General features: G+C 56.0%; 13 protein-coding genes across 13 annotated transcripts; 10 read left to right on the top strand and 3 right to left on the bottom strand.

Moving 5' to 3' along the window:
* Window positions 1–34: 34 nt before the first annotated feature.
* Window positions 35–1,453, top strand: RIT1 (tRNA A64-2'-O-ribosylphosphate transferase; the record flags this gene model as incomplete). Its single annotated transcript, NM_211353.3, has 1 exon — window positions 35–1,453. One exon carries the CDS (start codon window positions 35–37, stop codon window positions 1,451–1,453), a length of 1,419 nt encoding a protein of 472 aa, NP_985998.3.
* Window positions 1,454–1,607: 154 nt separating this feature from the next.
* Window positions 1,608–1,862, top strand: MRPL33 (mitochondrial 54S ribosomal protein uL30m; the record flags this gene model as incomplete). The annotated part of the gene is made up of 1 exon (NM_211352.1): window positions 1,608–1,862. One exon carries the CDS (start codon window positions 1,608–1,610, stop codon window positions 1,860–1,862), a length of 255 nt encoding a protein of 84 aa, NP_985997.1.
* A 143-nt stretch (window positions 1,863–2,005) lies between these two features.
* AGOS_AFR449W (uncharacterized protein) lies at window positions 2,006–2,905 on the bottom strand (the record flags this gene model as incomplete). Its single annotated transcript, NM_211351.1, has 1 exon — window positions 2,006–2,905. The coding sequence occupies one exon, from the start codon at window positions 2,903–2,905 to the stop codon at window positions 2,006–2,008; it is 900 nt and encodes a 299-aa protein (NP_985996.1).
* A 556-nt stretch (window positions 2,906–3,461) lies between these two features.
* DSS1 (exoribonuclease II) lies at window positions 3,462–6,218 on the bottom strand (the record flags this gene model as incomplete). The annotated part of the gene is made up of 1 exon (NM_211350.2): window positions 3,462–6,218. One exon carries the CDS (start codon window positions 6,216–6,218, stop codon window positions 3,462–3,464), a length of 2,757 nt encoding a protein of 918 aa, NP_985995.2.
* A 507-nt stretch (window positions 6,219–6,725) lies between these two features.
* NDI1 (NADH-ubiquinone reductase (H(+)-translocating) NDI1) lies at window positions 6,726–8,285 on the top strand (the record flags this gene model as incomplete). Its single annotated transcript, NM_211349.2, has 1 exon — window positions 6,726–8,285. The coding sequence occupies one exon, from the start codon at window positions 6,726–6,728 to the stop codon at window positions 8,283–8,285; it is 1,560 nt and encodes a 519-aa protein (NP_985994.2).
* Window positions 8,286–8,454: 169 nt separating this feature from the next.
* On the bottom strand, window positions 8,455–9,354 carry GTR1 (Rag GTPase GTR1; the record flags this gene model as incomplete). Its single annotated transcript, NM_211348.1, has 1 exon — window positions 8,455–9,354. One exon carries the CDS (start codon window positions 9,352–9,354, stop codon window positions 8,455–8,457), a length of 900 nt encoding a protein of 299 aa, NP_985993.1.
* Window positions 9,355–9,592: 238 nt separating this feature from the next.
* On the top strand, window positions 9,593–10,192 carry PTH1 (aminoacyl-tRNA hydrolase; the record flags this gene model as incomplete). The annotated part of the gene is made up of 1 exon (NM_211347.1): window positions 9,593–10,192. One exon carries the CDS (start codon window positions 9,593–9,595, stop codon window positions 10,190–10,192), a length of 600 nt encoding a protein of 199 aa, NP_985992.1.
* Window positions 10,193–10,407: 215 nt separating this feature from the next.
* Window positions 10,408–11,733, top strand: ERG9 (bifunctional farnesyl-diphosphate farnesyltransferase/squalene synthase; the record flags this gene model as incomplete). Its single annotated transcript, NM_211346.1, has 1 exon — window positions 10,408–11,733. The coding sequence occupies one exon, from the start codon at window positions 10,408–10,410 to the stop codon at window positions 11,731–11,733; it is 1,326 nt and encodes a 441-aa protein (NP_985991.1).
* A 302-nt stretch (window positions 11,734–12,035) lies between these two features.
* Window positions 12,036–13,766, top strand: AGOS_AFR443C (AFR443Cp; the record flags this gene model as incomplete). The annotated part of the gene is made up of 1 exon (NM_211345.1): window positions 12,036–13,766. One exon carries the CDS (start codon window positions 12,036–12,038, stop codon window positions 13,764–13,766), a length of 1,731 nt encoding a protein of 576 aa, NP_985990.1.
* A 451-nt stretch (window positions 13,767–14,217) lies between these two features.
* On the top strand, window positions 14,218–15,909 carry PHO84 (phosphate transporter PHO84; the record flags this gene model as incomplete). Its single annotated transcript, NM_211344.1, has 1 exon — window positions 14,218–15,909. The coding sequence occupies one exon, from the start codon at window positions 14,218–14,220 to the stop codon at window positions 15,907–15,909; it is 1,692 nt and encodes a 563-aa protein (NP_985989.1).
* A 497-nt stretch (window positions 15,910–16,406) lies between these two features.
* On the top strand, window positions 16,407–17,932 carry AGOS_AFR441C (tubulin alpha chain; the record flags this gene model as incomplete). The annotated part of the gene is made up of 2 exons (NM_211343.1): window positions 16,407–16,431; window positions 16,611–17,932. 2 exons carry the CDS (start codon window positions 16,407–16,409, stop codon window positions 17,930–17,932), a joined length of 1,347 nt encoding a protein of 448 aa, NP_985988.1.
* Window positions 17,933–18,536: 604 nt separating this feature from the next.
* On the top strand, window positions 18,537–20,135 carry ALO1 (D-arabinono-1,4-lactone oxidase; the record flags this gene model as incomplete). Its single annotated transcript, NM_211342.1, has 1 exon — window positions 18,537–20,135. The coding sequence occupies one exon, from the start codon at window positions 18,537–18,539 to the stop codon at window positions 20,133–20,135; it is 1,599 nt and encodes a 532-aa protein (NP_985987.1).
* Window positions 20,136–20,459: 324 nt separating this feature from the next.
* On the top strand, window positions 20,460–21,392 carry AGOS_AFR439C (cytochrome b5 reductase family protein; the record flags this gene model as incomplete). The annotated part of the gene is made up of 1 exon (NM_211341.1): window positions 20,460–21,392. The coding sequence occupies one exon, from the start codon at window positions 20,460–20,462 to the stop codon at window positions 21,390–21,392; it is 933 nt and encodes a 310-aa protein (NP_985986.1).
* Between the last annotated feature and the right edge of the window lie 25 nt (window positions 21,393–21,417).

Raw genomic sequence — 21,417 nt, 5'->3', positions numbered from 1 at the left:
ATCGAGCACTCGTTCATCCTAGGAATATCCGGTGATGCAAGATACAACTTGTGAAACCTTAAACCACATCAACAAAGAAATCAAGAAGGAGTACACATCTCTCCGCAACCGGCTGCGCAGTATCCTTTGTGACAATAAGTTTCTGCTTGAAGAGGTGCTAGGATGCTTCAGTGGGCTTCCGCTGGTCCCGAATGAGCGTTGCGGACTCTGGTACTGCAGCCCAGAGATGTACGAAACAACGTGCTACTTTAAATCAACCGACGGGCACGTGAACGGCTGGGACTTTAGTGTCCGGCGCCTCAATTTCCACCTGCTGCCGCTGCTTGCAGAGAGAAGCGGGGCCATCATCGTCGATAGTACGCGGCGCGGCAAGAAAATACCAGACGCGCTAAGCAAGACAATTCCGATATGGTGTGCGGTCCTCAACACCCTCATCCTGGAGCATACGGAGGGCAGTGGGGAAGTCTTGTTTTGTCCCCCGGGCACGGTATCGCAGTTGGAGTACAACCGCATCCAGGCCAAATTGCCGGAGCTGGTGCAGAAACTGAAGCGAGTGGATGCAATCAGCGGTGCCGAGCTCTGCTCTCTTCTGGGAGGCAGGCTCCTGCGGCCATTTTGGGTCTACCCAGGCGCCGCCATGCTAGGGACTACACGCGATCTCTTCACTGGGGAGTCCCTGCAGGAGCCCTGGCAACCACCACCCGGGGTTATACCGCTGATTCTGTGTACCGCCAGCCGACAGTGCCAGGATGGCGTAGACAAAAGCCAGGGCTATGCCTACGTCCAGGGAGCCGCTGACGACCACGAACTCTGGGCTAACGGTCTCACACCGTCATTGTTTTGGGCCAATGTCCAGCTGCTGGCCGACGATTCCATGCCTGAGCAACTGCTGCAGGGACACGTTGAGCGCATTGTAGAATTGCACAAAAGCACACACACGGAAGCCGTGGCACATGAGCTGCCGTGCCGCGAAACCGATGTGGTTACCGAACACCTGCGGCTCGGCTCGGTGGCCCCGTGCCAGATCTCGGACAAGCAGGCCGAGTTGCTCGAACAGCAATACTCGTTGGTAGTACTATGTGGCTCATCTATTGAGCTGTCGGCCGCCGCCCCACATCCACGTATCCGCATTTATCCGTTGAACAGCGGATGCAAAAAGAGCTCTCGAGCGCTGCGTCCGGCGCTGATTGAGATCATTCCGCTAATCAGCACTGCGCTTTGTGAGGCGCTTCCTGTGCTTATTTGCTGCAGCTCGGGCAGCGATATATCCGTGGGGATCGTCCTGGCGGCCCTGTGCAAGAATTACGATTTAGAATGGCGTCACGAGGACCAGAAAGACATGACCAAGACAATAATCAAAAAGCACCTTATAAAGCTGACCTCTAAGATACACGGACGGATCATCAATCCGTCGAGAACCACACTGAACAGTGTGAATGCCTTCCTGATGTGACGAGACCGCCTGCAGCAGGGTGGGCGTCGGTATCAAATATCACTATTGACGAATATGGTCTGAAAATTTTTGATGTTCCGGGTTCTATGGCTCACTTAACTTCTGCGATCGTGGTTGGAACTAATTAGGTACACCCTACAAGCAGGACTCCAGGATGGTATTCTACAAGATTACCTTAGCCAGGTCGACTATAGGTCTGCCCGACAAGGTCAAGGGTGTGGTGCATAGTTTGGGGCTAGGCAAGAGGGGCACTACCGTCTACAGAAAGGTATCGCCAGGCAGCGCAGGGTCCATTGCGAAGATCAAGGAGCTGGTGAAGGTGGAAGTGACCGAGCATGCGCTTACAAAGGAGGAGCAGCGGATGCTACGCAAGTCCAACCCGGGGTTCACCGTGGAAAAGCGTGTATGACCACGTGGGTGCGCTGGTGGCCCCCCGCGGTGTCACTCCTGTAAGTAGAACGAAGTAGCAGCATGTAAATTAATACTATAAAAGCGAGAACGCATGAACAAAAATTGGGCTTTCATTATAGAATATAATATAATATCAAGGAGCTAGTACACTCCGCTAGTTATGTCCCTAGGTAAAATGTTTCTACTGTGGAAGTCATAATGTTTGTTGTTGTCGTCTTCCTCATCTAGCGCCAAAGAAAATGAGTCCATCATGCGCAAAAAATCGCTTTTATTTATCGCCTTCCCATCGAAGCTTAGGTCGATGCTGTCATTGGCGTTGGTCGGTACGATGAGGTAGTCGACGCGGTCCTGGAAGACGGTAGAATAGTTCGATGAGGCGAGGGACCGGCGCTTCACAACCGGCTTTTCCACCTGGTAGCGCTCTATTATTTCGCCTAGCTGGTCCAACGACGTGACGTCGTAGCCGTCCATGGACCCCAACCGGATCGGCTGCATACGGTGGTACGCGCTGCGTCTCTGCGCAATGAGCTTGGCCAACCGTTGGGTATTACTTTTCGAAGAGTCATGTGCCACGTTAAGCAACGGCTCAGCGATCTTGTAGTACGTCTCCGGCGCCTTCTTTTTCGACAGGTTGATGACAGGGTTCTTCGGGACCTTGATGCCCTCGGGGCGCACCGGTCCCGCCATGTACCGCAGCTTCAAGGCTCTGTTCTCGTGCAGAGGCGCCGAGATGCTCTCCGCGGTGGGTATTTCTATAACTTGTGTGCGTCCGTGGTTGCCGTGATGGCTGTTCTGCTTGTGCTGGACCGTCTGCCCGCCCGACTTCGGGTTCACCATGACGTAGGAGTTCGCCACAATGACCGGAGACCGGGCGTACTTGCCCTTCGCCCTGTATTCCGTTGTCTTCTGCTGCCCGTTGCTGTTATTCGTCCGGTTGCTGAGTGACACTCTGCCATTGGAGTGGAAGGGCTGCATGTAGTACTGGCCCGAATACTGTGCGTCCTGCACCGGATAGCTGTTGTAATTGTTACGGAAGCTCATTCTCGTCAACGCAGTGCCCTGGACCAAGTTCCCAGCTTAGTAAAAGTCCGGGATAAATACCTCTGGTATAACCTAACAACCTATAAGCTGCGGGGAAGAGATCTTCAAGTAACACAATTATGATGATACTTTGCTGTTAGGAATCCAACGTATGTGTTTCCCAATGTTTACCTTTCCGCAATAGGAAATGACATTAAATGAGGAACACAAGATTTAGCGGCGCATCGCCGCAAGAGCAGTACAGAGAGCTCGAGCCGGGCGCACTTTATCGCCCAAAATCCGCTGTCGCCCATTTGGACTTGTGGATTTTGTGACTTTTGTGTTTCTGTGCAGCGCTGGGCACCGTGTCGCCGCAGCGTCATCTCAGCCGCCAAGAGGTACGCCGCTGAAAAGCTGGCGCGCATCTCTTCTGCATCGTAATTTCATGTGGCCGACGCAAATGTAGCAGTAGGTCGCGGACTTTTGTGTTCTCCGTGCCAGCGTCGGACGCAGGGATGCGGCGCCGACATACGTCTCTACATGTCAGGAAATGAATTAGCGATACTTATTTACAGGGCTAGGATTTCATCTCGAAACGTAGGGTGCCGTCTAGGCTGTCGAGTCTGGTGATGAAGCAGTTGGCGACGGTGGAGCCAACTGCGGGGTTGTTCGCGCCGGAGGGGATCTTGAGTTTGCCAGAGGAGTAGAAGATGCCCGGAATCTTGCAGTGCACAAAGCCGTTGAGCGGCAGTGAGGTCACCACGAGGTCCCAGCGCTTGTCGGGCTCGGCGCACAGCTGGTCCTTGAGGTAGCCCAGGGTCCAGAAGACGGAGGAGCGTTTGCTGGCGTCCTTCAGGGCCACGTCCCGCGCGAGAATGTGCCAGTTGAGCGCGTCAATCTGTTCCTGTGAGAAGCATGGCGGCAAGGACCGTAGGTGTCTATGGAGCTGCATGTGGTTGATCATGTCTGGGAGTCTGCGCAGCGGGGACGTGATGGTCAAGTACTCTTCGGTTCCCACCATGGCGTGCCGACAGGGCGTCGAGCTGTAGTGACTGTTGGTCAAAAATGCGGCTACCTTTACCAGGTCCGAGCTGGACACAGAGCCTTTCTGCCGCATAGCGCGCTGCAAGGAGGCGTACTGGTTGCTGGCCTCGAACTTGAGCAGCAGCTCCGTGCACCCGCGGTAGACTCCGGGAATGGTGTTCTCGTGGAAGTAGCGGCCAGCCAGCGAGTTGGCCATGATCATAAGTTCCGACACCAGTGTATTGGACTTCGTGGACTTCGAATCCACGAGCTGGACATTCAGCAACTTGCCATCCTCGTTCGGAGTAAGGCTGATCAGCCCGTTCTGCACGTCGCCAAACATTATGGCGTGCTTAAGGACCTTCCGCTCCTCCCTTAGCGACTCTGCAACCTTGTATAGCAATCGCAGATCGGACGCCTCGGCGTCTTGCCGCTTGGACTCCAAGAGATCGTCGACATAGTCGTATGTCACCCGTTTTGAGGTACGAGTCGTGCCCAGTGCAATCTGGAGCGTAGCCTCGTCCACCACTCGGAGCTTCTTCGAAAGGTCGACATCCACCGAAATGGTGATGGTCTTGGTCGGCTTGTCCCACTGGCCCAAATCTGAAGCCCGCGTGTAGCTTTTCGGCATCATAGGGAAGACCAAGTCGGGCAGGTATGTCGTGAAGGCCCGCCGGAATGCAATGTCCATCACAGGATCAATAGGGACCTCCCCTGGCGTAAAGGACTTCTTGAACAGCGAAGAGGGGTCCGCAATGTGAACGTGCAGTCGATAGCGCGACCCCTTGAGACGCTCGATCGACACTCCATCGTCAATCTCGTGGGCATCCGGGGAGTCAATGCAGTAGCATACCGCGGAAAACTCCTTCCGTGGTCCAGGCTCCTCCTGGTCAAGAGGCGGAGACGCTAGATCATACACCTTCTGCTCCAGCGCGGTGCGCGGGTTCGACAACGGTAGCTCGAGCTGGTGGTTCCAATGCAGAGGATTATGCGGTGTCTCTGGGCAGAGCTGGCCCAGCAGCTGAAACGCAATGGTGCGGGTCACTTCCTCCTCCTTGTATGCGTCCAACCGTCTGAAGAGCCGCGTGACCAGGTAGATGAGTGCAGCATTACTATTGATGTTGCCTGCGCAGTAGTCTCGGAGCAGCTGCAGGACGGACTTGTAATTACTACATGCTTCCTTGTACTTGCCCTGGTTAACGAGACACGCGAACTCGTCGAGCGCGGCGTAATCATCGCGCTTCATGTCTCGAAGCAGGTAGTCGTAGAAGAGCGTCTGGTCCCTCAAAGGGAGCACGGTCACGGACAATGGTGAAAATAGCGCTCGGTGGTAGGAGATGTCGCCCCACATCTGGTCGCCCTGCTGCTGGAGCACGCCCCAGTAGGTGGCGAGGTACAATGCAATATCGACCTGCTTGGGCGCGGCCATCCGCAGGTTGATGTCCGCAGCCGAGCAGTAGCTGCCCTGCCCTATGTTGAGCTCCGCCAGCAGCTTCGCGACCTTCTCGGACGCCTCCCCGGGACTGTTCGGCAGCTCTAGCCGCGTCACCAAGTCGACAAGCTTGAAGAGCGACAGCTGCCAGGGCCCGAGGTGCGACTGCAGGTGGCGGTGTAAGAGCTCGAGTTTCGCCACCACCTCGGGCAGCTGGGCCACAGCCTGCTGGCTGATCTCGGTCACCCCCAGCGCGGCAAACAGACGGCGCACCGCCACCGGCAGCAGGTACGTCCGGGATATGTTGTTTTTGACCGTGCCCACCGGCGCGTAGCCGTGATCCGCCTCGCGGTGGAGCAGGTAGCGCAGCGGCCGCTTGTGCAGCCCCGGCACCCGCAGCCGCACGTCGCTCTTCGTCGCGTAGCACACGGCGCCGTCCGCCCCCGCAAACGCATACCGCGCGTCCGCCGCGTCCGTCGGCTGTTCCACGCACACCACCAGCTTCCCCGGCACCGCCGACAGCACGCACAGGTCGCCGATCTGCAGCGTCGTCCCCGCCAGGTCCCCGGGGCGCATGTGGAACCGTCCCTGCGCGCTGTCCCACAGCCCCGCCGCCAGCCAGTCCTCCCGCCGCGGCAGCACCTCGAACCACGGTTGCCCCAGCAGCGACGGCGCGTTCGCCGCCAGCCACGCTCGCGACGGCGCGGCGTACCGCGCCGCCGCCCGCTCCCGCTGCTCCTTCCACACCTGCCGCACCGACTTCACCTCCTCCTCCGGCACCAGCTCCTTGTCCGGCGAAAAGAACACTCGCACAGGCGCGTCTCCGCCCCGCGCCGCCTTCCGGCACAGCGCAGCTCTGCTGTGAATCAGCCTCTTCATTTCTGCTGTGCGTGCCCACCTCATCGCCTTGCTGCATCATGCACGCGATTGTATGCTCGAGCAGAGCTAAAAACGTCCGTGCATCACCACATACGTCCAGTCATCCAGTACGGACCAATCAGAGATCTGCCTTTGCAATGGAGCCGTGTCGGTCACGTCAGCCTGCGGCAGCCAGGCGTAGATGGCCCTAGGGCGATTTGTGCTCCCGCGGCCTTGGCCTTCGCCTTAGGATTTTTGTGCTGCATGATCCGACGCCTTATGGCAGACAAGCCAGTAGCCCAAGACAACGTCGGGCTCAGTTTCAAAAAGCTGGCAATGATGACATTGGCACTCAGATTCGCAACAGGCCCACAGGAAAGCTTACATATTTGTAGGTTTTGCAGTGAAGATTTTGGCATAGAGAGCGTATATATACGTAAGTAGGCGGTCGCGAGGGCAGTAGCAGGGTCCTGGGCATAGCAGAATTTTCTGTCGAAGCACACAGCGTACAGCAACAGTCAAGGTAGGATGCTAGCAGCTTTGTACGGGAAGCGAGCGGTTTCCGGGACACGCCGGGCCGTGCAGGTGGGTCTGCGCACATTCGCAGCGCAGTCCGAGGTGCGTGTGGGCGAGGCGGAACGGCCACAGGCGGGGACGTCGTCGTTCAAGACGGCGAAGGTGATCGAGAACCGCATGGACGACAAGCCCAACGTGGTGATCCTGGGGTCCGGCTGGGGTGCGATTTCGTTCCTGAAGCACATCGACGCGCGGAAGTACAACGTGACGGTGGTGTCGCCACGGAACTACTTCCTGTTCACGCCGCTGCTGCCCTCGACGCCCGTGGGCACGGTGGACGAGAAGTCGATCATCGAGCCGGTGGTGAACTTTGCGCTCAAGAAGAAGGGTAACGTGTCTTACTACGAGGCGGAGGCGACGTCGATCAACCCGCAGCGCAACACGGTGACGATCAAGTCGGTGTCGACGGTAGCACAGCTGTCGCACCCGGACAACCACCTGGGGCTGACGCAGCAGGACTCCGCGGAGCTGAAGTACGACTACCTGGTGTCTGCGGTGGGCGCGGAGCCCAACACGTTCGGCATTCCGGGCGTGGAGGAGCACGGCAACTTTTTGAAGGAGATCCCACACTCGTTCGAGATCAGAAAGCGCTTCCTGTCGAACGTCGAGAAGGCGAACCTGTTGCCCAAGGGCGACCCCGAGAGAAAGCGTCTGCTGACCATCGTGGTCGTGGGCGGTGGTCCTACCGGTGTGGAGACCGCGGGTGAGTTCCAGGACTACGTCGACCAGGACCTGAAGAGATTCATGCCCTCCATCGCTGAGGAGGTGCAGATCCACCTGGTGGAGGCCTTGCCCAACGTGCTGAACATGTTCGAGAAGAAGCTGACCTCGTACGCCCAGGACGTGCTGCAGAAGACCAACATCAAGCTGATGTTGAGAACGGCGGTGGGCAAGGTGGAGAAGGACCACCTGATCGCCAAAACCAAGAAGGAGGACGGCACCGTCGTCGAGCAGACCATCCCTTACGGTACGCTGATCTGGGCCACCGGTAACAAGGCCAGACCCATTGTCTGCGACCTATTCAAGAAGATTCCAGAGCAGAACAGCAGCACCAGAGGCTTGGCCGTCGACAACTACATGTTAGTGAAGGGAACAAACAACGTGTTTGCGGTTGGTGACAACGCCTTTGCCGGCTTGGCCCCAACGGCGCAGGTCGCACACCAGGAAGCGGAATACTTGGCCAAGGTATTCGACAAGATGGCCAAGATCCCAGACTTCCACGAGCAGCTAACCCAGAGAAAGGAGAAGGTCGACCTCCTATTCGAGGAGCACGGCTTCAAGCCATTCAAGTACGTGCACCTCGGTGCGCTGGCCTACCTGGGCGCGGAGCGTGCCATTGCCGACATCACCTACGGCAAGAAGTCGTTCTACACCGGCGGTGGTTTGATCACGTTCTACATCTGGAGGGTCACCTACTTGAGTATGCTTCTCTCTGCTAGATCCAGATTCAAGGTCATTGCTGACTGGTTGAAGCTGACTTTCTTCAAGAGAGACTGCTTCAAGGAGATGTAACCATTGCCTGCAGAATGATCTACTATACCAGGCATAAAATTATTTAAACATTCTTGTCATTATATATTCTCCCATATCGACATGAGCAGGGTCCGGCGGCAGTTGCCGGACCGAACCCGGTATGTAATCGCCTATGGCCTCGCAGCAAGCGGCTCGCCATCAGCAATATTCATTGAAAATACTGCTTGGCTTTCTTGATATTTTCGAGGACTAGGTCTTTGGGATCATCGCTCTTGGTGAGGACAATAAAGCACATCATGTTGGGCGAAATCTCGCTCACATAAATGGTGTCGTTCAGCACAAGCGTCTTGAAGGAGCTCTTCAGCTTCATGCTGCTCTGCTTGAAGTTCTTCATCACGTTGCTGATCTTCTCAAAGCGCTTCGGGTCCAACGCCTCGCCCATCGACGTGTTACTCGAGCACACGACCAGGAATGTGGCCTTCTCAAACAGAATGATCTCCCGCGCGTCCATCACCTGCTTCAGCTTCTTGAGGTTCGACTGGTAGACGTTCATGTTCGGGATTAACGAGCACACGATTTTGGACCAAGCCTTGTAGAGACTTTCGTCCCAGATGCTGGTCGGGAAGCCCACCAGGTCCGGGAACCCGTATACCGCGGAGGTCTCCTGCAGCTTGCTCATCATGATCTCAAACAGCTCATGTCGCTTGTCCAGCTGCACAAGATCCATCTTGTGCAACAGCACGAATATCTTGGCGTCCGGGCTGTACCGCTTCAGGTGCTTGAGCGCGCGCGTGAATATCTCGATGTCACGAATCACCTCCTGCGACTCCACATCAAAAACGTGTATCAGCACCTGCACCATCTGGAAAATGTGGTCCTTCTGCTGCGTGAAGTAGTTCTCCATAAATACGTCCTGCCCGCCGCAATCCCACAGGTTCAGCGTCATATTCCCCAGGAACCGCAAATGCGAGTGCTCCACATCAATTGTCGCCCCAAGCCTACGCGTGTCAAACGCAGAATAGTTCGAGAAGATTATCGACCTCATGGATGATTTGCCGGCCCCAGAGCGCCCCATCAGGAGCAGTTTTTTGCGGTTATTGGACGACATCCCAGCTTTCTATCGTCTGAACGCTCCTATCCAGCTGAAGTCCCTCCGGTGGTTACCAGTACACGCACGCTACCTGGCTGGATTCCGGCAACGTTACAGCGCCCTCTTTATCGGCTCTGCTGTGGCTTAGGAAGATCACCTCTGCCACTTTTCCTTCCTCGAGCTCCTGGACTTTTTCTCCGCAGACTCACATCACCAGCACCATAAGGCAAACGGACATCATTCGCAGGCTGTCCCAATGCTTGCTAGCAAAGCCCGCTCGGCGCCCCAGCGGCGTACGCTCCATCTATGCCTGACTGGCCTTGGTAACCCCGAGCCACAGTATCGCAACACCCGGCACAATGCAGGTCTTATCTTGCTGGACCTACTGAAGGCGCACTACGCCCCTGGCAAACCGTGGATGCCCTGCACAGTCCCCCGGGTGGCGGCCTCATACTGCCACGCTTCGCGGCACGATCTGCTGCTGTTGCGCTCGGACGGCGCTTTCATGAACCGCAGCGGCCAGAACGTTGTGCCGCTCTGGCAGCGCATCGGCGGCGCAACGCGCGTGGTGGTGCACGACGAATTGTCGCTGCCCCTGGGCAAGGTGCAGCTCAGGGCACCAGGGCGCAGCCCGCGTGGCCACAACGGGCTCAAAAGCATCATTGCTGCCGGCGCGCAGGGGACCTACTACAGCCTCGCCGTCGGCATCGACCGCCCGGAGACACGGAAGCCGGCCGCGATTGCAGACTACGTGCTGTCGCGCTTCTCGCGCGCCGAGCTGTCGCAGCTCGAGCAGGATGCTCTCCCGGCGGCCCTGGGGCACCTCAACGGGCTGCTGGGGGTGGTTGTCACGTGACTCCTAACTCTTGGGTCACGTGCATGCATTGGACTCGTTTAGCGTGCTATACGATTCCGGTTGAAAGGTTTGGGAAGCTGAAAGCCATGAGCTGGGGCTTTGAAGAAACTGGTGTGGAAAGGTGGACGGTGGACCGTAACCTGTACAAGCAAGCGCGACATCACCAACTGACAGGCGCTTGACATAATTGGCAATTACTTAATCGAATCGTGACCATGGGGAAGGTTGTTCAATTATTCACACACCCACTGGAGCTGAAGGCAGCTCTGAAGCTCAAATTTCTGAGGGAACCGCTTTATCCTGCGGACGACACGCAGGGCTCTGCAGAGCTCAAGCGGTGCTACCAGCTGCTACAGCGGACTTCGAGGTCTTTTGCGGCCGTGATAATGGAGCTACATCCCGAGCTGCGCAACGCGGTGATGCTGTTCTACCTGATTCTGCGTGCGCTGGATACTGTTGAAGACGATATGACGATCAGTCCCAAGGTAAAGGTGCCGCTACTCCGGGAGTTCGACCAGAAACTGAAGCTGGATACGTGGAGTTTCGACGGCAACGCGAAGACGGAGAAGGACCGTGACGTGCTGGTGGAGTTCAGCACGATTCTAGCCGAGTTCCACAAGCTGAAGCCCGAGTACCAGCAGGTGATTGCAGACATCACACACAAGATGGGCAACGGCATGGCAGACTACATTCTGGACGAGAAGTTTAATTTGAGCGGGTTGGAGACGATCCAGGACTACGACCGCTACTGCCACTATGTTGCAGGGCTCGTTGGAGACGGGCTAACCCATTTGATCATGCTGGCGAAATTCAGCAGTCCGGGCCTGTATTATGACTCTCCCGACCTCTACGAGAGCATGGGGCTTTTCCTCCAGAAGACGAACATTATCAGAGACTACGCGGAGGACCTGGCAGACGGGCGCTCGTTCTGGCCAAAGGAAATCTGGTCACATTACGCAGATGACCTGGCCAGTTTTTCGAAGCCTGAAAATGCTACCGCTGGCGTTTACTGTATCAACCACCTCGTCCTGAACGCGCTAGGCCACGTCCAGCACGTCCTCACGTACCTTGCTTCTTTGAGGGAGCAGTCCTCCTTCCAGTTTTGCGCGATACCCCAGGTAATGGCCATTGCGACATTGGCGCTTGTGTTTGGGAATGAGCGCGTGCTCCAAACAAGCGTGAAAATCAGAAAGGGTACGACTTGTTATCTAATTTTAAAGTCCCGCACCTTCCAAGGATGTGTGGAGATCTTTGAACACTATCTGCGCGACATCCGGAAGCGCCTGACTGTTGCCGACCCCAATTACCTGAAGCTAAATATTGAAATCGCAAAGCTTGACAAATTCATTGAGGAGATGTACCAGGATAAATTGCCCGTCGGTGCGAAACCACAAGAGACGGAAATCTACAAGAAGGTTAGAGAGAGATCAGCGTACGACCTCGAGGTCCTGCCACGGGAGCAGGAGGAGGAGTTCAAGTTTAATGTGCTGCTCTCTATACTCTTTACCGTCTTTGGGGCTCTGTACTGGTATGCCAAGTGAGGCTTCCGTCCCCGTTCCACTTTGGCGCTTACCCTGACCGTTCTGTTACGAATATATGTAGATTATCATCATATTTGTTCCTTAGTATACACTTTCAAGTTTAAAATTCAGGTCTTTCGTGTTACATCAACGACTGCTGTACCCATGCGATGTCCTAGTAGAACGTCCTTCTTCTGTGCTTCTGGACCACCGCTTTTCCACTTTACGTCCCAATGTTCTCGCTGACTAGATCTCAAGAAAGGAGAGTCCAATAAGATTATCCCTCCCACACTATAAGGACATACAGGTGAAGAACGATAAGCATGGAGGGGGACAAGCCGGACTTCTTAAAGAGCATTCTTGACTCTACAGCAGACAAGGAGGACGATAAAAGGCACCTGAGATACAATGTCCACGAGGGCATCGTCTTCTGCGTGGAGCTTTCTCACAATATGTACAAGCCCAGCCCAGAGCTTGAGGGCAAGAAACAGCTACTGGAGATCCTCGAAGCCCTCTTGGAATTGATGGAGCAGCTAGTGGCGGTCATGCCCGACACCGGTGTGGGCTGCTACTTCTTCCAATGCAGGCATCGCGAGGCCAAACAGGGTATCTACGAGCTCTTCCCCCTCAGAGACGTGAACGTTGCCCACATGAAGAAGGTGTTCCTACTACTGGAGGGTATTCGTACAGGGAAGCGTAGCCTGGAAGAGGAGCTGCCGTATGACGGGCGGCACCCAACCTCCTTGGACGTTGTATTCACTAGCATTCAGGACCAGTTTTTACAGGAGGTTCCAGAACAGCGCTTGTACAACAACAAAAAGATCTTCCTCTTCACCGATAACGATTCGCCCCCAGAGAAAGAGAGCCTGGGATCTCGCACTCGCCTACGGAAAGTCGTCGACGACCTGAATGACTACTACATCAACTTCTCCACCTTTTTCATCGGCACCGAGCAGCGGCCCTTCGACGAGTCCTTCTACTCCGACATCCTGAAGCTAGGCGCACAGGTAGCCGCGGAAGGAAGTAGCAAGCCACTCTACGACGGGCCCAGCACGAAGCCCATCTCAGTGTCATATATACGTTCCAGGGTTCTCCGCAAGAAGGAGGTGCGGCGCCTGCGCTACAGCTGCCCGCTTTTTCTTAACGAAGAGCAGGGCCTCGTAGTCTCGGTCAAGGGCTACGCCGCAACAACTTACGAGCGCCCGGGCGCGCGCTACCGCATGGTGTACCAACATGAGGACGTGCAGCGCGAGGCCTTTTCACATCGCAGGTATCTCGACCCGGACACCGGCGAGGAGGCCACGGAGGACCTCTGCAAGGTCTACCAGATCGGTGACGACTGCCTTGACCTGCCGGATGACCTCGAGAACCTGATAACAAACTTTGCTGCCCCGACCTCTGACTCGTTTCTACGCATGCTGGGGTCCAGGACCGCCGTCGCTGTGCTGCCCTACTACAACAATATCCATCACGTGACATTCTTGGTCCCTGATGACTCCGTCTACGCGGGCTCCGCCGCGGTGCTGGCGTCGCTGCACCGCACACTCCGGGCATCCCAGCGCGCAGTCGTGCTGTACGGAAAGCTCCGCGCAACGTCACTCCCCGCACTTTACGCCTTGGCGCCCGCCGCCGCGCCCTTGCCCGATGCGGTGTTTATCCTGGCGCGCCTGCCTTTCCAGGAGGAGGTGCGCAAGTTTCCTGCGCTGTCGCCACCGCAGGCCTCGCTCGCCTCCCCAGACTACGCCGTGCTCCAGAAGATTACGTCTCGCATCATCGACCTGCTCGTGCTCAGCAGCCCCTACGCCCCTGCAGACTTCAAGAACCCCGTCATCGCCACGCACTTCCGCCTCCTTTCGGATCACCTGTTCGAGACAGCACAGGATCCGCGCACCGATGACACTATCGCGCGCCTGTTGCGCCTGCGGCACCGTGTCCTTGATGACCCGGAATCCCGGCTTGCGAAGTACCTCAGGCACTGGAACGCTTTCTACGCCCGCCACCAGCAGGTTGCGTCTCCGTCTCCGACAAAATACAGCAAGCGCAGGAGACCCTGATTCTTTCCTTTGTTGGCTTCCTCGGCTTCTGCCTCCGTCGCTGCAGTCAGGGTTCTGCCCTTCTCCAGCCCCGATTCCGCTTGCGCTTCCGCTTGCGGTATGTATGCCGCTGGACCCTGCTGACACATCGGACATTTTTTTCCCTGCACGTGGGCGATGCAATTTAGGCGCGCACACAAAAAACGTTTCGAGACCACGTTTCTCAGCAATAATCAAAGTCGCTACCTTAAATGGTTGCAAGCTACGCAGTTTTCACTGCAGAAAGTGCTCGAGCGGCTTAGGCGGGAGGCGGATAGATTAATGCCATGCAACAAGGCACCACAGCTTGATATCAGACCCCACATGCGTCCAATTAATGGTAGGCGTGCAACTGCACGCAAGTAGCTGTATATATAGGGAGTGTAGCGTGTAGAGCAGGGCGGCAGGTTTCAAAGAAGCAAGCATCAAACACATGAGCCACGAGAACAGCGAAGACCAACCGAAGGTCTACATCAAGACGGCCGGCGGTAACGCTGCGTTCCATAACTTCATCAACGACTTCGGGCACATCGAGGACCCGCTCGAGCGGAGGCGGCTGGCGCTCAAGAAGATCGATGACAGCTCGTTCGGCTGGTATCATGTGCGCGCGATCATGGTTGCGGGTGTGGGGTTCATGACGGACTCGTACGACATCTTCGCGATCAACCTGGGCATAACCATGATGTCGTATGTCTTCTGGCACGGCAACATGCCTTCGTCGACCAACTCGCTGCTGAAGGTCTCGACCTCCGTGGGGACCGTGATCGGGCAGGTGGGCTTCGGCACGCTGGCTGACGTGGTGGGCCGGAAGCGCATCTACGGTTTGGAGCTGATCCTTATGATTCTCGCGACGGTGCTGCAGTGCATGATCGGGAAGTCACCTGCTATCGATTTTGTGGCGGTGCTGACTTTCTACCGTATCATCATGGGCATCGGGATTGGCGGCGACTACCCGCTGTCCTCCATCATTACCTCTGAATTCTCGACCACCAAGTGGAGAGGCGCCATCATGGGCGCGGTCTTTGCCAACCAGGCATGGGGCCAGATCACTGGCGGTATCTTGGCGCTGATCCTGGTGGCCGCTTACCGTGGCGACCTGGAGCCCGCGGCTTCGGGCCTGGAATGTGGCTTCGAATGCCAGCGCGCATGCGACCAAATGTGGAGAATCCTCGTCGGGTTCGGCTGTGTGCCCGGCATGATTGCGCTGTACTTCCGTTTGACTATCCCTGAATCACCCCGCTACACCCTGGACGTGCAGGCTGCGGACCTCGCGAGACTTGCCAACGAGCCTAGCCGTTCCGACCAGGAGGAGAACCTCGAGAAAATGGTGTCGCCCGTCGAGCAGGTCAACGTCGCTCCGCCAAAGGCGTCTTTCCGCGACTTCTGCAGACACTTCTCCAAGTGGAAGCACTTCAAAATTATCCTCGGCACCGCGGGCTCCTGGTTCATGCTGGACGTGGCGTTCTACGGCATGAACCTGAACACCACCGTCATCCTCGAGACCATCGGCTACGCGCAGCAGAACAACGTCTACGAGAAGCTCTACAACAGCGCCGTCGGCAACCTCATCCTCATCTGTGCGGGCTCGCTCCCCGGCTACTGGTTCTCCGTATGCACCATGGACATCATCGGCAGAAAGCCCATCCAGATCGGCGGCTTCACCATCCTGACCGTGCTCTTCTGCGTCATTGGCTTTGCATACGACCGCCTCGGCGAGAAGGGTCTGCTCGGCCTCTACGTCGTCTGCCAGTTCTTCATCCAGTTCGGCCCCAACGTCACCACATTCATCGTCCCCGGTGAATGCTTCCCCACCCGCTACCGCTCCACCGCCCACGGCATCTCCGCCGCCTGCGGCAAGCTTGGCGCCATCATCGCTCAGACCTGCTTCGGCACCCTGGTCGACCACCACTGCGCCCGCGACGGCAAGGCCAAGAACTGCTGGCTGCCAAACGTCATGAAGATCTTCGCGCTCTTCATGTTCTGCGGCCTCCTACTCTCCTTCCTCATCCCCGAGACCAAGAGAAAGACTCTGGAGGAGATCAACGAGCAGTACCACGGCGAAGTAGACCCCGGCAAGTTTGCCTCCCACGCAACGAACGACGCCAACCGCGTCGAGTCTGTTTGAGGCTGCCTGCAGGTCACCCCGCCTCCGACTGCTGCGGCTCCGAGCCCGGCGTTAATACTGTATACCCTGTATATTAAACTAATAGATCATGATGCACTTGCTTGCCTGACAGCACGTGGCCGTTCCTTGGCGCGCGGTCCGCGGCTAGCGCGGCGCACGTGACGCCTCCGACGTAAATGCGTCGCACGGCCGTCGGCACGCGCCGCTCCGCCCGGAGGCCGGGACACGCCGCCCCGGGACCGCGGCTAGCGGTAGCAGTATGCCCGGACAGGGCAGGCGCAAGCGGGGGAGGCAGCCGAGTGCGTCACGTGACCGTTACCCGGCTGCAACCACAAAAACATACGGACGTGTTTGGGAAAAACGTAAACAGCGCAGACAAATCATTGCCAAAAGGGATCTCTTGTTATTACACTCTTGCTTCTCTCCACACCTTGTACGTTGTAACAAGCCATAGGAGCAGGTTAAACAAATCTTCATCAAGGTAGAACACAGGATCGATGAGAGAAGTCATTAGTGTCAACGGTATGTTGGGCAGCGGGTCGGACGAGCACGGCGGAGGAGGCTGCTCCGGCGCCGTCTGTGTGTTGTGCGGGCAGATCTGTTGAGAGACGCGAAGCGGGGCGGTCGAGCGCGCGACGGTGGCAAAAGAGCAGACACACAGAGGGCGGCGGTGCGCGCGCAGGAGGGATACTAACTCGCAGCAGTTGGGCAAGCAGGATGCCAGATCGGGAACGCGTGCTGGGAGTTGTACTCGCTCGAGCACGGGATCAGGCCGGACGGGTACTTGCAGGAAGGCCTCACGAAACCCAAGGGGGGCGAGGAGGGCTTCTCGACGTTTTTCAACGAGACGGGCTCGGGCAAGTTCGTGCCGCGCGCGGTGTACGTGGACTTGGAGCCGAACGTGATCGACGAGGTGCGCACGGGCGCGTACCGCGAGTTGTTCCACCCGGAGCAGTTGATCAGCGGAAAGGAGGACGCGGCGAACAACTACGCGCGTGGGCACTACACGGTGGGGCGCGAGCTCTTGGACGATATCCTAGACCGCATCCGCAAGATCTCGGACCAGTGCGACGGGCTCCAGGGCTTCCTCTTCACGCACTCGCTTGGCGGTGGTACGGGCTCCGGCTTGGGGTCGCTGCTTTTGGAGCAGCTTTCTATCGACTACGGCAAGAAATCGAAGTTGGAGTTTGCCGTGTATCCCGCGCCACAGGTGTCCACCTCGGTCGTGGAGCCATACAACACCGTGTTGACCACCCACACCACATTGGAGCATGCCGACTGTACGTTCATGGTCGACAACGAGGCCATCTACGAGATGTGCAAGAAGAACTTGGACATCTCGAGACCTAGCTTTGCGAACTTGAACAACTTGATCGCCCAGGTCGTCTCCTCGGTGACCGCGTCATTGCGTTTCGACGGCTCCTTGAACGTGGACTTGAACGAGTTCCAGACCAACTTGGTGCCATATCCAAGAATCCACTTCCCATTGGTCTCCTACGCGCCGATCCTGTCGAAGAGCAAGGCGCACCACGAGTCGAACTCCGTCGGCGAAATCACGAACGCCTGTTTCGAGCCGGGCAACCAGATGGTCAAGTGTGACCCCCGCGTCGGCAAGTACATGGCGACGTGCTTGTTGTACAGAGGCGACGTCGTGACGCGTGATGTGCAGACCGCGGTCGCGCAGGTCAAGAACAAGAAGACTGTGCAGCTTGTCGACTGGTGCCCTACCGGCTTCAAGATCGGTATCTGCTACGAGCCTCCAACCGCCACGCCTAACTCCCAGCTCTCGTCCGTCTCCCGTGCCGTCTGCATGTTGTCCAACACCACCGCCATCGCCGACGCCTGGAAGAGAATCGACCGCAAGTTCGACTTGATGTACGCGAAGCGCGCCTTCGTGCACTGGTACGTCGGCGAGGGCATGGAGGAAGGCGAGTTCACCGAGGCCCGCGAGGACCTTGCCGCGTTGGAGAGAGACTACATCGAGGTCGGCGCCGACTCCTACGCCGACGAGGAGGAGTTCTGAGCCCACCACACGAATAATTGCGCACGCAAGTGTATACCAACATCGCACTCATCTCAAAAGCCGGGGTCCAAGACCCGAATAATCACCAGAAAAGAAACATAACTACAGCGCCGTCCATTGCATGCCTCGCACGGAAAACAACAGCTTGGCCTGGCGGAAGCAGGTGGCTCCTGGATACCGCGCCTCCGGTGTTTTTTTTCCTGTTATTCTTTGGTATTCTCTGGACCAGTACGCCGTTAGCACACCTTCGCCAGCCTCTATACTACTATCCTATTTTGTTTTCTATGCGAAACAAGCCCACATACCTTAATAAATAAGTGATGTCTACTGTATACCCCATATTAAGAAATAAAAAGATCATTACCCTATTGCACGCGCCCGTCCCCGCTGTCGCGTCCGCAGGCCTCGCATGATCCTGCCGATACGCCGAACGGTCCTGGTCGGTACGGTCATTTCTTTTTTCAAGCTGACATCTACTGATGATGATCGTCGTCTTCACGAAAAAAAAAGCTAGCTTATCACCTCGACGTATTCCAATCGATATCACAGGTCACGCGCTCTGTACTAAGTTGTGCTAACCAGATCAGGTTGTATTGCGACGGGGATGTCTGTGTTAGCAGGTGTGGAGGCCAGCGGGATAGCTAGGAATTATGTGTTCAAGAATTGGGCAGGGATTTATTCGGCGCGGCCGCGGCTGTACTTCCAACCCAGGTCGGAGGATGAGGTGGTGGCGATAGTGCGGGCGGCGCGTGAGCAGGGGCGGACGATTGTGACGGTGGGGTCGGGGCACTCTCCGAGCGACATGTGCGCAACGGACGACTGGATGGTGAATCTAGACCGGCTGAATGGGGTGCTGGAGCTGCAGGAGGACGAGCAGGGGCGGTACGCGGACGTGACGGTTGCAGCTGGGATCCGGGTGTACGAGCTGCACCGGTACCTGAGCGCACGGGGGTATGCGCTGCAGAACCTGGGGTCAATTTCGGAGCAGAGTGTGGGGGGGATCATCTCGACGGGCACGCACGGGTCATCGCCGTACCACGGCCTGGTGTCCTCGCAGTATGTCAATCTGACGCTGGTGAACGGGCGCGGCGAGCTTGTGTTTCTGGACTCGGAGCACGAGCCGGAGGTGTTCCGCGCGGCGATGTTGTCGCTGGGCAAGCTGGGTATCATTGTCCGTGCGACGATCCGCGTTGTACCTGCGTTCAACATCCATTCCACGCAGGAGGTGATCAACTTCGAGACGCTCCTTGACAATTGGGAGACGATCTGGACGTCCAGCGAATTCATCCGCTGCTGGTGGTACCCTTATGTGCGCAAGTGCGTTCTGTGGCGCGGCGTGAAAACATCTGAGCCGGCGGAGAAGAGCCGCAGTTCATGGTGGGGCACGACCTTGGGTCGCCTGGTGTACGAATCTCTCCTGTGGCTCACCGTGAACGTCTATCCTTCCCTGACGCCGTTTGTTGAGCGGTTTATTTTCCGTCAGCAGTACGGCAAAGTTGAGACGTTTGGTAATGGTGACGAGGCTGTCCAGACTTCAATCGATGGGCTGAATATGGACTGTCTGTTCTCGCAGTTTGTTGACGAATGGGCCTGTCCGCTGAATAATGGGCCCGAGGTGTTGCGCTCTCTGGACCATTCCATCGCACAGGCCGCCCAGAACAAGGAATTTTTTGTTCACGTACCAATCGAAGTCCGCTGCTCCAACACGACTCTTCCACACGAATATAAATGCCCGGAAGACCGGACGGTGACGGCCCCTGGTCCAGTCTACGGTAACTTGCTCCGTCCGTATCTGGACAACACGCCCTCTCACTTGCGCTATGCTCCCCTCTCGGACGTTACCAACTCCCAGTTGACCCTCTATATTAACGCTACGATATACAGGCCTTTTGGAACGAATACCCCAATTCACAAGTGGTTCACTCTCTTTGAAGACACCTTGGGGGCAGCCGGCGGTAAGCCACACTGGGCTAAGAATTTCTTGGGCTCTACCGCAACCGCTGCGGGCCCCGTCAAGAGTTCTGACGAATATCAAGATTACGAAATGAGAGGAATGGCCACAAAAATAAAAGAATGGTATGGCGACAATCTGAAGCAATTCCAAAAGGTTAGAAGAGAACAAGACCCACATAATGTCTTCATAGCTAACAAGGATTGGGCCGTTAAGAACGGCATTATCGACATCGATGAACTGGATTCTTAAAACCGTGAGATACCCTGCAAACGAGCCTCTGACAACGTCCCTTCGAGCATCATGCTGCACTACACATAATCAAGCTCTGGCGCATTCCATATTTGATCATTACTGGGCTGCATATGGACGCATAAAGGACCCTGTACAGTAACTATGTTTTTGTAATTACTTAACTATGAAAAAGTACAAAATTTTTCGGCAGATGCATGATGACCGTTAGACGATACTTCACCAGTTGCAAAGAGTCCGTGCTTATAGAACTAGGAGGAAGCATATATTAACCGGTCTCATCCTTACTAGACGATAGCTACGACGAGCTTTCAAAATATTAGTATGACCGAACGCAGAGGTATGGAGATATTGGATGATCCCATTCATGGGATCTTCATCCCCAGCGGCATCTTTACATTGGGCGTTCTTGTTATCGCCTGGTCAGCGGGGAACGCATGGTACCTTCTAGGCATTCTAGCTTTGGCAATGTTTGTAGGTGCACGCCTGCTACTAGCATACAGAAGCAGGACTTCAATTCTTCCAAATGAGTGGACGCCATTAGAATTGGAAGAACGGATCGTTCTAAGCAAAAATGCTGCGATATACAGATTCAAGCTCCGTTCAAGCGTGGAAACTCTTGATATACCTACTGGCTTTCATTTAGCTGCGAAGGTGATGCTGGATGGTGTAGAAGAAGTGCGTTACTACACGCCTATCTCCAACAAATTTGCCGAGGGCCATTTCGATATCATTGTCAAATCTTATGTCGACGGTAAGGTATCCAAATGGTTTGCTGGGCTACAGCCAGGCCAAACTGTGGAATTCAAAGGTCCTGTAGGACGGTTCAGCTATGTGACGAATGCGTACAAGAAAATCGGTATGGTCACCGGGGGCTCTGCAATTACGCCGATGTTGAGTGTTCTCAACAAGATCGTTACAACTCCTGAAGATACCACGCAAGTGTGCTTAATTTACGCCAATGAGACGGAAAACGATATCCTGTTGAAAGATGAATTGGACGATCTTGCCAGCAAGTACCCAAACTTTGAAGTACACTACGTTGTACGCAAACCCTCGGCCAGCTGGACGGGTGAAGTTGGCTATGTGACTAAGCAGCATCTTGAAAAATACCTTCCGCCATGCAATCCAGCCCACAGACTACTCATCTGTGGACCACCTAAAATGAAGCAGATGGTGTTGGAATACGCTGAACAGTTGGGGTGGCCCAAAGGCGCCATGAAGTCAAAGCCAGAAGACCAAGTTTTTGTTTTCTGACTTATATCAAAAGATATAATAGGCT

Source organism: Eremothecium gossypii, chromosome VI, assembly GCF_000091025.4.
Source record: "Eremothecium gossypii ATCC 10895 chromosome VI, complete sequence".
NCBI classification, from domain to species: domain Eukaryota; kingdom Fungi; phylum Ascomycota; class Saccharomycetes; order Saccharomycetales; family Saccharomycetaceae; genus Eremothecium; species Eremothecium gossypii.
Note: the sequence above shows the minus strand (reverse complement) of the source record. Positions and strands in the feature narration are given on the sequence as shown.